The sequence below is a fragment of the Kwoniella botswanensis genome, chromosome 1, assembly GCF_036426115.1.
Source record: "Kwoniella botswanensis chromosome 1, complete sequence".
NCBI lineage: Eukaryota > Fungi > Basidiomycota > Tremellomycetes > Tremellales > Cryptococcaceae > Kwoniella > Kwoniella botswanensis.
In genome coordinates, this window is record NC_088599.1 from 363,549 (window position 1) to 376,432 (window position 12,884).

At 46.4% G+C, this 12,884-nt stretch overlaps 2 protein-coding genes across 2 annotated transcripts; both read right to left on the bottom strand.

Annotated features, from left to right (window-relative positions):
- Positions 1 to 1,067: 1,067 nt before the first annotated feature.
- Positions 1,068 to 6,199, bottom strand: L199_000141 (uncharacterized protein; the record flags this gene model as incomplete). Its single annotated transcript, XM_064885914.1, has 6 exons — positions 1,068 to 1,832; positions 1,893 to 2,573; positions 2,631 to 4,664; positions 4,717 to 4,837; positions 4,891 to 5,457; positions 5,526 to 6,199. 6 exons carry the CDS (start codon positions 6,197 to 6,199, stop codon positions 1,068 to 1,070), a joined length of 4,842 nt encoding a protein of 1,613 aa, XP_064741986.1.
- A 644-nt stretch (positions 6,200 to 6,843) lies between these two features.
- Positions 6,844 to 10,858, bottom strand: L199_000142 (uncharacterized protein; the record flags this gene model as incomplete). The annotated part of the gene is made up of 6 exons (XM_064885915.1): positions 6,844 to 6,948; positions 7,038 to 7,533; positions 7,606 to 9,215; positions 9,283 to 10,014; positions 10,090 to 10,319; positions 10,384 to 10,858. 6 exons carry the CDS (start codon positions 10,856 to 10,858, stop codon positions 6,844 to 6,846), a joined length of 3,648 nt encoding a protein of 1,215 aa, XP_064741987.1.
- Between the last annotated feature and the right edge of the window lie 2,026 nt (positions 10,859 to 12,884).

A 12,884-nucleotide genomic window follows, 5' to 3' on the forward strand; every position in this document is an offset into this window, starting at 1 on the left:
TTGTATCATACATAAATAATAAAAAGGGAAAACGCCTCTTGGATCATCCGTATACATCGGCATTCGCTTCTTTTTTACATTGCTTTCCCTGATACGATGATGAAAAGTAACATCTTCCCTTGGCCTTGGCATAATCATCCCAACAGGAAAATCATGCTTCTTTGTTGAGAACACGGTACAGCTCAAGGTCCCAACTGTAATCTAACTGCGTAGTTTCAGAGAATTAACTGTATATCTAAAAGGATAAAACGGCCCGAGGCATCACGCACACACATATACGGACCACACTGCGCGCGACGGCCCCTCTCATCGACGAGTGACGTTGTCCCATTCGATCGAGATCCGACTTCTGTTGACCGAAGGTCTTGTCATAACGAGGTTCCCGTAGCTCCGTAAGATCTCCGGGAGTCACGCTTACTCAATTGGGATCTACAGCTCATCCGCGCACATGCGGTGGAGTGGATCTGATCACTGATCTTGTGTTTCTTTCATCTAGGATAGCATGTGGAATAAGAGTGGAGTAGAATAATGATCGGATTCGTATTCCGTTAGCAACCGTTAAGTCTTTGGGTATCCAAATTATCACTCCACTCTCGGCCGTCATTGATCTTTCCATACTGTCCTTTCGTCAATCAGCTGCTCTCGATCGTAATCATACGTTTTGAAGTACGTACTACTCTCCAACCCTCTTTTTTCGATCTGTTCATTAAGGTTAAAAAAAGTGCGGTGAAAAACGGGTACGGAGTATAAGTAGGGTTACATGTGCAGATCCGGCATAGATAAGGGAAAGGAGTTTGTGCGCACCACACTTGATCGCAAGGGGAAACAAGGGACCTTTTAAGGGTACCTACTGACCAAAACTACGTTTCTTTGACCGACGGTGCGCTGAATGATGAAATCATATATGCATGATGATGTTATTCACATATATACTCGTACTACTTGTCTTCGCTCAAATATACATTATCTATCTCATGATGAAGATATTCACACATTTACTTCTCTGTAATCAAGGATTTACAATATCCATTCTCTTCAAGCTTTGTTTCTGAAGCGGATTGCAGACCTTACCATTTCCTACTCCCACTGTTAGTCTGATACTGTGACGTTTTTCCATTCCCATTGCTTCTATTTTGACCTTGGGTCATCATCGGTAAACCAGGTGTTACAGGTCTTGAATTGACCGTCGATCCACCTTCTCTTTCAGAAGCGTACGCATCCAGTATCCTCACCACATCTGTGGTAAGGTATTCCAGTTCTTTAATCTCGTCTATCGTCATAGGTTGGATGATCCGGGTCGTCTTTTTCGCTTGTTCTTCATCATCATCTTCGTCGTCCGATTCATTCTCTATTACTTCTTCAACCACTTCGTCGGTTGCTTCAGCTTGGATGATCTTTGAACTTCCTTTAGTGTTCACTTGAATAGCCGAAGCTGACTTCCTCCACCTTTCATCTCTATCCTTAATCAAAGATTTCCCAACGCCTTCGAAAACTCTTAACATACATCCGTCCAAGAGGACTTTCAATCTCTGTACATCATCCAAAGCATGCAAGTTTCCCACGACAGGTAACCACCTATCGCATTCTAATCCACGTTGCGTGACGACAAGCTCATAGGCTCCGAACAACATGTATGTCATAGGGTCCAATCGAGTGACCGAACGTAATTGAGTGATACCACCCGTTTCTTTCCCTCCGAGAGGAACATTTCGAGATTTTTCGCCAAAGGAATATAATCGTTTTTCAGCAGGGTTGAAAGATTCACTAGCTTGTTCAGGTCCGCCAGCTTCCCTTCGTCGAGAATTGACGGAAGATCCATGGATGAATACCGTCTAGCAAGATGAATTGCACGTCAGCTGTCCATCAATTGATGAATGAGGATGAAGACTCACCTTATCCTGTGAAGTTCTGCAAGTCTTGTCCGAAGTCCTTAAGGCGAAGTTGGGCGCATTGGCCATAGCTATCAAAGCAGCCAGGAGAGGTAGACTGTTTCCATGTTCGTTCAATTCAGGAGGAACAGTCAATCTCCTTCCTATTCTCCTGACTGCTCCACCAGCTGAGACGGCAATGACTCCAGCCTGGTCAAGGGATTGAAGCAAGCTTGCTTTGACTTGTTTGATCTGTAAGAGTGTAGGCTTCGACAAGAAGTTGTCCGAACAGAACTGGTTGGCCGTCCTGTATTCGCCTCGATCGTCCATAGCTGACCATTGGTTGTAGGCTGACACAATGGCGAGGGGATCCGATCGGAAGGCAGGTGGGCACCAGGAATCCTTAATTCGATCCGCTTCAGCTTTTAGGGCTATCGGAGCCAAGAACGGGTCTCGGTTTGTCAATACCGCTGCAAGTGTCAAGGCTGAATCCAGGCATCGGAAGAATGAACCGTAAAGACATAGTTTACCAATAGCTGCCTCGACTGGTAACTGGAGTAACACTCGTCCAAGCGATGTGAGGTTCTGGTTCGCATCCAAGGCACCAAGCATTCGTAATGTTTCCATAGCAGCGACAATTCGACTGGGTTCAGGGGGTTCGATAGTCGCCGCCAGTACTTCTTCGACCTCACCAAGGTTCAGTGCCTGTAAAGAATGAATCAGCGGTGTGCAATCGGTCAAGTCCTGTAAGAGATAGCTCACCTTGACGTGCATTACTACGTTACTCAAATCACTTCTCTTCATCTCCACCAGCTGGTGAGGATCGAGCGCTTGCAATCTTTTCCTCGATAACAGACCATAGTATTCACCTTCCCTATGCCTTCCCGCTCTACCAGCTCTCTGGTTCAAGTTGGATGATCCGACCCAAGCAGAGACTAACGAGGACATGTGTCGTTCTGGATCATATCTCTTCTCTTTCACACGAGCCGTATCAATGACATAAACCACATCGGGAATGGTGATAGAGGTTTCGGCGATGTTCGTAGCCAGGATAATCCTTCTCACGCCTTTAGGTGGGGGTCTGAAAACTTCTTTTTGTTCAGCAGCCGGGATGGTCGAATGAAGATAATGTATACTAAATCTCGATTGATCGTTGAAATTCGTTCCCAATAACGGTCGACCTCTCGTGTCCATCAAGATATCTGCTACTTTCTTGATTTCATCCCATCCTGGTAAGAACACCAAGACATGTCCATCGTCGGATCGTTTCATGACATCAGCAATGGTCAAAGCCACTAGGGGATAAGGTATTTCCAGAGCCATTCCTGAACCCGGACCGAAGTTTGCTGGATCATGACTGAGTTCTTTCGATAGATACTCAGCTACATTCTTTTCGTTGAACACCCATCCACCTTTGTTTTGCGGTATACCCTGTAATTGAGGAACAATCTCATCGAGGTACGATCGTTCCACTGGGAAAGTACGTCCTGGTACTTCAGCAACGGGCGCAGTTCGACCACGAGCATCGGCAAAGTAACTCTTGAAGAGCGTCGGGTCGATCGTAGCTGACATGAGGATGACTTTCAAGGGTTTTTTTCTAGAAACTCGATCAGCAAGTAATCGTTTCAGGACCACTAAGAGTAAATCGGTGTCGATATCCCTTTCATGAACCTCATCAACAACTATATGGGTGACTTCGTCCATCCTAGCTACGGCATTAGGGTCGGCTGTCGATCCCAAAGCCGATTGCATCCTTTTGAGGAAGATACCGGTCGTACAAAACGTGATACTTCCATTTGGTTGTGGTAACTTGGTATCGAACCTAACCTGATATCCCACCTCCTTCCCTAGTGGTTGACCTCTCTCATCCGCTATCCGTTCTGCTACTGACATCGCTGCAAGTCTTCTAGGTTGCGTGCAGACGATGTTGCATTTCACCCCTTCACCTCTATTGATATAGTGATCGAAGAGCAATTGCGGTACCTGGGTGGTCTTACCAGAACCAGTTGCAGCCATGACGATAGTGACGTCGTTGACTTCGATCTTAGCCAAGATTTCAGTAGCACGAGACGTCACGGGAAGAGCATTTCGTTGCGCTCGCATAGTTTCAAGTTTTGGATCACTCTCATATGCCGCTAACCTATCTTGCAGATCGAGCGATTTGTTCATCAATTCTTTCTCGCTAAGTTGACGTTTCCCTCCGGATGACCAAGTAGGTAACTGTTGATGTTCGTTGGAAGACAATGTCGAGGGAGGAGCGTTGGCCCATAATCTTGAATGCCTAATATCACCACAAAGACCTTGTATATCTTCATTCAATCGATCGGACATCTGGAATACCAAGTGAGGTGCTAATCCTAGATTGGCACTTTTATCTTTCTTCGAAGCTTCCAAGAAATCCTTCCATAAATCCGGATCACAACTTTCCAGATATTGGGTGACATCTAAATACGCTTTTACCTGAGCTCCTTTCTTAGTGGATGATTGTCCCATACCTATCCTTCTATTTCCTACCGTTATGACCGCATCCCAAATCATCACATTTGACGGTTTACCTTTACGACCTTTGTTGAAACCCTGAGACGTTTGAGATTGGGAGAATTCTATATCTGGTTTACCGAATTTGTATCGTGCACAGTAATATTCCATGAACTGTCGAGCTCGTTCATATGATATATCGGAGCCATCGGATAGCTTGGCCGTTTCGTTACTTCCTCCAGGTAAGGGTGCGGATGATGCCGTGGTCCCACCATTGGTTGCTGAAGGTGATTTACCGCCACCTTTGCCTTGTTCAAGCTATATTCAACAATCAGTATTGGTAGACGTCAGACACCCATCATCAACCCACCATTCCAGCAGCTGCAAGTTGAAGGACAGCACTTAGAGCTGCCAACTTCTCCGCCTCTTTCCTAGAAGCATGATCTCCTAATCCTACAATTCCAGATCCCGCATCTGCTACGACTGTAACTCTACATTCTTATGTCAGCTTGAGTTCGGACTCGAATCGGTTATATTAACTTACCTGACCATCCTCTTGTTTCCTATCATACCTTCTTCAGCTTTATATTCCTGACTCATCTCTGCTCCACCTCCATTACCCAGGAAATTCGCCAATGGAGCTTTAGGGTTCTCAGCCCATTGTGCCTTTAAATGCACTTTCTGACCATATTGATCCATTATCTGATTATGGTCTCTCAAAGGTGGTGATAATTGTCGCACAATTCCCCCACTGCTGGGTCCGGCTGATCCACCTCTTCGAGGGGTGTGACCTCCTTTTGATCTATATCTCGATGGTCCGGCCATATCTTCTTCGTCTTCTGGAATATTTGAGCGCCGACTTGCTACAGAGAAAACACCGTTTCCGGTGGATGGTGGGTTACCAGGAAGGGCGTATTGAGTTCTCGGTCCAGTAGGTGGAGCTCTATCGGCTTTGGGACCTTTAGGGATAGTCGGCACTGTTGAGAATGATCTGGAAGCACCTCTAGGCCCGGTAGGAATAGGTTTGGGGAGCTTAGTGGAGGGTTGAGTGTTTATGGGTGTAGGTGAGGGGGATCTTTTGGTTGGGATGGGTGAGATCTGCTCCGCAGGTCTGCATCGATGACGTTATATCAGCCTTGAGAAGCAGTAAGTGGACCATCTGGTTGAATAGCTACATACCTGTCTTGCTCCTGTTTACAAAATCCCCCTAATCTATCTTTCAAACTTTTCGGTCTGGTTTCCTTCTCAGTGATGGATGCTTCTCTTTCAGTCCTTGCGGAGGCGCTAGGTCCAGCACGTCGATTTCTTTTTTGAGCGGTCGTCAGAGGAGGAGATGGGGATGGGGAATTGCGTTTGAGTCTAGGTCTGTATGAATCGTATTTCGACACCGAAGGTGAACGACGACGTTTATTTGAGCTTGTGTATCTTGGTGATGGAGACCTGATTAGCGACCTTGATCTTGATCTTGATCTTGATTTCGTGACACTCGAACCTCTTGATGGAATATAGGTATCACCCCTAGGTGAAGGTGTACGATATCTTCGAGGTGGTGAAGGGGAAGGAAAAGGTGGTGGACGATAACTTTCAGTTTCCCTTCTATAACTAGGTATTATATCTCTTCCTCTCTCAGGTGAGAATTCATTCGAGGTTGACTTAGGGATGAACGTAGGTTTAGGTGGCAGTGAGGATGGTGCAGGTCTGACAGAGTTGATTTTAGCTGAAGGTGAGGAAGTCGAAGTCGAAGTCGAAGTTGACAAACAAGTGATAGGTTTAGAAGGTAATGAGAATCTGATTGGGTTTGGTAAGACTGGGAGTGAGATCGATTGTCGAGATTGTTCTTGTTGATTCGACATGAGTGCCCTTGGACTCGCTGATGTATCAGTTCTGATCGACCTAGTCGATACCAATCTCCTAAAGATGTGAGATGCGAATAAGGAAGAAATGTTGGATAGTGGAGTTTTCAACTTTTTTTCCTTGATGTTGGACGTTCTCGCAGGGAGAAGCGAACAAAGCGGTGACCCGTGTGTGACGGTGGTGCGCTGATGGTGATGGTGACGATGGTGACGATGGTGACAGCGGGGATGCCAGTGATACTAAGGCTGTTTGTGCATGTTGCATTTTACTCTTGTGCAGTTGCAAGGGATGAGGAATGGCTACTTTCGAAATACTCTGATATCCAAAGTATCACTCTTAACGGGACCAAATTTTACTATGCGACAGATGCATCATTCCTCCTCTCTTAGGAGAAAGAGAAATTTATATGAAAGCTCCTATATAGATAGATAGGTAAATGTGTATGACCCAGTCCAATGTCCTTGTACTTTGTATCAATCCTGTTCTAGATGTATGTCCAGAACAGACTTACTAAAATGTCGTGTAAATATCAATCCGATTACTGGAAGTTGACGACACCAGGACACCAGGTTTATAACAACAGATAATAACACTGGAAATGGTCGGTGTTATACAGTGCAACTTGTAGAAAAGATAGGTAAGACTACTGCGAGGGATGAGGATGATCGTGCGCCTCTCTATCTGCGACACTAGCAATGGCCGAAAAAGGTGGTAAAGTAGTTTGCGATTGATTAGGTCCTGCTGGTGGCTACGAAGGGTTTCATCTCAAATCAGCCCTTTGCCCTGTCCTTTATCTTTAACAAGTGATACGAGGCAAAATGAGATGAAACAACTTACAACTCTAAACATAGGATTGATATGACCTTGAGCATGCTGTGACATGTCGCCTACATCAAAACTGCTTATACTCGGTAAGATCGTTCCCGAACCGGTATGACCAGAAGCGTTCGAGATTGATTGTCTGCCCATACCAATCCCATGTGACACCGCTACACCTTTAGGATGACCGTACGGACTAGTTGGCGCAGATCCATTCCCTTGACCGGTGTTATTCATACCATGGGCTAGAAGTGGACGTCCAAGACCTTCCATTTGTCCATGGAGAGATAAAGAGCTTCTACCTTGACCCAACCTACCCAAAGAAGCAGAGGAAGGCGCCGCACCAACATTAGCCCGAACTTTGAAATCATGGGCGAGTTGGGATTCCAGCGATGCGGTCGAGCGTGAAGTGGGGCCATGATGCTGTTTGAATGATGATACGGATGGAGCACGCTTCGTTTCACGTTGTCGTAATGGATCAGGCCAGTGCTCTCTGGCTCGTCTAGGTCCAGGACTACCAGAAGTAAGTGACATGTCAGCAAGTGTCATACACGTTATCAAATTAAGACTAGAAGTTTGCACTCACTCGCTATCGACCGTGCCCATAGTGCCGATAGTCAAGACACTTCTAGAATATTGACCAAAGCTCGACATCGAATGATCATCATCATCATCTCTTCTTCTCGCTTTATGTCTACCTTCACCATGTACATCGTCATAGGCTTTCAGAGCCGCTGCGCTCAGTCCAGATTTATTGGACATCGCTGAATGAGCAGAATCATGAGATCGAACCGACGTCATACTAGAGCTAGCAGGGACGTCGGGGTAATTTCTCAAATTACCCATCGAAGGGTTACCTTCTGGTGCGAGAGAAGTGGTGGATGGTGAGATGTAATTCGGTGGCTGTGATGGTCGCTGTGGACGAGTTCCAATCTCGTTGACGTTAGAAGAAGCGAATTCGATTTCGGTTTTGGTCTGACTTTGATTTCTAGCTTCGATAAGTTGATTTCTCTTTTGCATGACCGCTCGGGCTCTTTCCTTCTGCAAAGCCGCGGCAGCTTCTCTCTTTGCCTTCTCAGCTTCTTTGGCAGCTTTCTCAGCCTCCTTCTTAGCTTTCTTAGGATCCACAGATGTAGGTGGTTGAACCACCATTCGGTCTTGAGGTCTGTTACCCGATTGCGTTCGCTTAAGGGACGATCCAGAATAGCCAACCTCGGCAACGGGAGTAAGATCCACGGTTGAGCTTTTGTCTGCAGCTCCTCCAAAGACCGAACTGAGACCCCACTTCTTCTTCTTTCCTGTGGCCGCAAATTTCTCTGCCCGTGCCGCTCCGGGGGTGGGCTCGATTGGAGGCGCCAAAGATAACTGTGACGTTGCAGCTTGTCGAGGGCTTTCGTCCGCGTATCTTTGTGTTTGCTGCTGTTGCACATATGCAGCAACGTGAGGTTTGAGCTGATCGTAAGGCAGACGCGTGGAAGCGTCCGGTATGGAAGCGGAAGAGTAGTTGTTGAATGCTGGATTCGAGTTCAGCGCCGGCTGTGAACTTTCATACACAGAGCCATCATAGACTGTAGATGGCGCTTGAGGAGCACGCCGAGCAGACATAGCCACGTCGCTAGCCCATTGTTGAGATCTAGCTCGAGGATCGATTCGTTGGGTCTGCGCAAGTGCGGGAGAAGGTGCAGGTCTATTTCCGTAACTTGCAAGATCATCCGTAGGTAAATCCAATTCTCGAAGTTGATGAACCAATGCCGAAGCAGATGAGTAAGTTCGTGCATCTTGAGCATGACCATGCATGTGAGCCGAAGGGAAGAACCTTGATCCAGCAGGCGAAGCACTGTCTGGAGTGCCCAAAGGTGGGGGAAGAGTCCGCATGTCTCCGTTGGCGAACGCAGGTCGAGCTTCGTGTGGGGTGTGTGAGTGAGATGGAGGAACTTGACGAGGCGGGGCTTGGGCAATTTCGGCAGGGGCATTTCGTAATGCTCCGGGTGCAGGTTGACCTTGGGAGAAAGGGATCCGTGGTAAAGGTGGAGTCTGCTGAAGGTGGGGAAGGGTTTCATGGAAATAAGCGTGATCAATACATTGAGCTGAAGTCAACCTGTATTTCGGGTTGTATCGTAGAAGATCGTGTATACAATCTACAAGTGATTGTGGGACGTTCTCCCCAAAAAGACCTCGGAATCGTACAGGTTGGCGCTGTAGAGAAGTGTGAGATTTCAGATTAATGTCTTGAAGAACGGCGCAGAAGGGAATCACCACTCACCTTGGGGAAAGAGAATCCAACATTCTTAGCCAACTTGATACCCGAGTTCCAGGGTCCACCACCTATTATCTGACCTCTTTCGTCCACCCCATATTCCCCACTAGGTTCTCCCATTGTCTCCGTGATCCTATACACCTGATCAATCTCGCTGACACCAGGGAAGAGAGGTTTCAGATTGACCATTTCCGCCAAGATCGTCCCTAATGCCCACATATCCACTGGCGGTCCATAATCCGTCGAACGAAGTAACACCTCTGGCGCACGATACCATCTGGTCGAGACGTATTCTGTGTAAGGAGGTTTGGAATTTGTGGCTCTCGCTAGACCAAAGTCTGCAAGTTTCACTATAACCCTTACGTCTTTCTCATACTTCACCTGATCTTCCGTAGGCGGTAAAACACCCGATCCTTCTATCCGGGAATTGTTGATCTGATTTAGCGTTGACGCACTTAGATAATCCGTTAGACCCGTTGTGGTGACGAGGAGGTTTTCAGGTTTCATATCTCGATGGAAATAGCCGTATTGGTGGATGTGATATAGACCAGCTGATATCTGATGGAAACAACTCGCTATGAGACCAGCTGCTAGCGGTCGACCCCTTCGTGATTTCGTCAACTGGTAGAGGTTTCCCTCCATACACTCGAACACGAAATAGAGTTCGCGTGATTTGGGTGAGATGAAGGCGTCGTATAGAGGGATGATAGCGGGATGAGGAGGTATCTTGCTGAGGGACTATACACGGGTATGAGACTGATAAGTATGAAACAAGCATGTATGCACACAAGATTAGTATAATACTATACTCACCACTAGTTCCCCTAACGTTCTGGCCTGTTTCCATCCACCTTCCCATACCCTCTTCATCCTCTTCAGCGCTACCAATCGCTTCCCTGCCCACTCAGGCCTAGCCCCTGCTCCACATTGCATAGCAGATAGTATTATATCTGATTTCACTGGAGAGTGCCAATCGCATAGCCATACCGTACCGAATGAACCATCGCCTAGACACTTAAGTTCGGTATACTTTCTCTCTCCGCCTGCACGGAGGTGATGGAAATCAGTATCATACTTTAGGTCAGTTCCAAGAATGACTCGACTTACGAGGATCCTCGGTACCTATCCTTCCATCATCTTCCTCTCCATCCACGTTCATCCTACTCGCTCTATCTTTGGTATATCCACTTCCTGCTTCTCTGCTGTTCTCCCGATAATCATTGAGGGGGACTGGGGATATCTGCGAGGAAGATGAGGGTGATTGCCTACGTCTTGTTGACGGACCGGCTACTTGTGTGTGCCAATCCGGCTGTTGTTGTTGCTGCTGCTGCTGCTGTTGGTACCCCTGAGGGTAACCTGGTTGTTGATACATGGATGATGATGATGAGCTGTGTGGTTGATTGATATTCTGAGCACTATCAGGTGTGTGTAGGTAATTATTGGGTGGTGGTGATCTACATCTACCCTCACTGCTTTCTTTGACCGAAGCAGGCGATGGATAGTGATGGGTGTACTTGTCGATGTCGTGATTGCTGTAATGGACGGTAGGCGCTAGTGCGACAGGTATGAAAGCAGTTGACATCGTTCTTCCCAATAGGTCGTTGGTGATAGAGTGATAGTGTGGTGGGAAGGGAAGAATGGGCGGTTGCGGTTATTCACCTAAGTTCCAAACACATCTGGCTATGGCAAATACGGGGTTCGGTGAGAAGGCCAATAAGGAAGGTTCTACTTGGTTGACATGCGCTGGATGGATGTGGTGGTATATGCGAAGGAGTGGAAGGATGATTCGCGTGTCGGTATGGAATGAAGGATTGTTTGTAGTTTGCAGTACGAGGATTGCTATGGCTGGAACTGAAAAGTGATCGATCAGTTGATATCGTTACTATCATCAGTTTGAAATCCTATTCCTTCCTCAAGTGGTAAAAGGAATAACACAGTCAGACACATGCCAGTCCACGAGCCATAACCCGAAGAGCGAAGAGCGAAGAGTATAGAGCGGACAACCAACCAAAGCAAAACACATGCGAGGAACAGACATGATTCTACGTTTCATCTTCCTCTCTAGATAGATGCACTCACCCGAATACCAAACAAGAAGGTTTCACAGCGGCCCGCTAAGTGTCTCGACTGGTATACTGAATCGAATCGAGTGAGGATTGGGGATGCGACTGTTCCTGTTGTATTGCAACCTTTCCTCCTCAACTATGGCCGATGACTTATGACTTGGACGAGCTGTATGCCCTCCACTTGATTTGACTTGACTTCCAATCCTATACACGTAGCCAGAGGATGAGTGATGAACGATATTGACGGGTGATAGGGTTGTAATGTAATTTGAATGTTTGAATTGAGATTAAGCTTTAGATGAGTGAGAGTTGAGAGAGGTTTGAGGAACGTATGGATGTATGGTTGTATGTAATTCTTTCTCTGTTTTCTCGAACGCCTCTGAATCCCGATCGTGTCTTCAACCTTTTCCTGACCGTCCTATTTCTATTTCTGTCCTGCGTTATACTGTATTATGTGTGAACGATTCTGTGATCAAGCAACGAAGGCATGGAATGGAATGATGACAGACGACATCACCATTGCTGTGAATATGGTGGATACAAAGGTTGGTCGCATCTCCATCGCATGATTGCACTGATATTTCTGAATATACGCTAAATGCTAAAAATGAGGAGAGAGGAGGTCGCTAGCTCAACTGAATCTAGACTAGAAAAGGGTGCATCACAGTGCTAAAATTCACACCTGTCTGTTGTCTGTACCTTTTATCAGGATAGACCCACGTATAATTCGATTAGACTCGGGGATCGTCCAATGCTCTGTGGTGCAGAGTAGAATACTATGCTCTATATGCACTTTCGCACTCTGTTTTCGGAGGGGTCGAAACCGATCGGTCTGGCGATCTCTCGACGAGTATGTACAATCTAAAACATTCATAGCTTATTCCGACTCAGAATACCCAAAAGTCTAGACTATCTTCTTACCTATCTAGATAGATCGAATATAAAATTGACTAGATCAAATCTACAACTCATACACAAAAAGCGTGCGCATGTTGAAGAAGCCTCGAAAGTAGGATTAATCTGTACCTGAAGATTTGATTTGTTTATAGCTTCTTTCATTTACATTATTTTTATCAGTTGGCGGATCTGTCTGTGACTTGTTGGGCTCAAGGCTGAAAGAGTTGGTTGGATTGCGGAAAATATTCCCAGCGTCCCTCTGCTCAAATACCGTAATAATCTACTTTGTTACATGCACCCAACTCGGAATTTTAGGGTCACAAATCAAACTTTATTTCAAACGCCATCCCACCACCTGGGTTCCTGTTTAGAGTAAGATAGCAGCCCTATTACCCCAACCCCACAAGCATTTCTACAGCAACTTGTTGGCTCGCGATGTATCGCGATGTATCCCCCGAGGTAATGTACTGCATACAATCCTCACTCAACGATCGACATGACTCAGATTGCTCGTCTTTCAACTGTGCATATGAACTCTAACTCATGAGCTAGATGAATCAAATCTAGCGGCTAGACACGGCGAAGCTCAGCTTAGCTTCAATACTCTTAACTTTTAGTTCAAGACTTCACTTTTCGCTTGATATG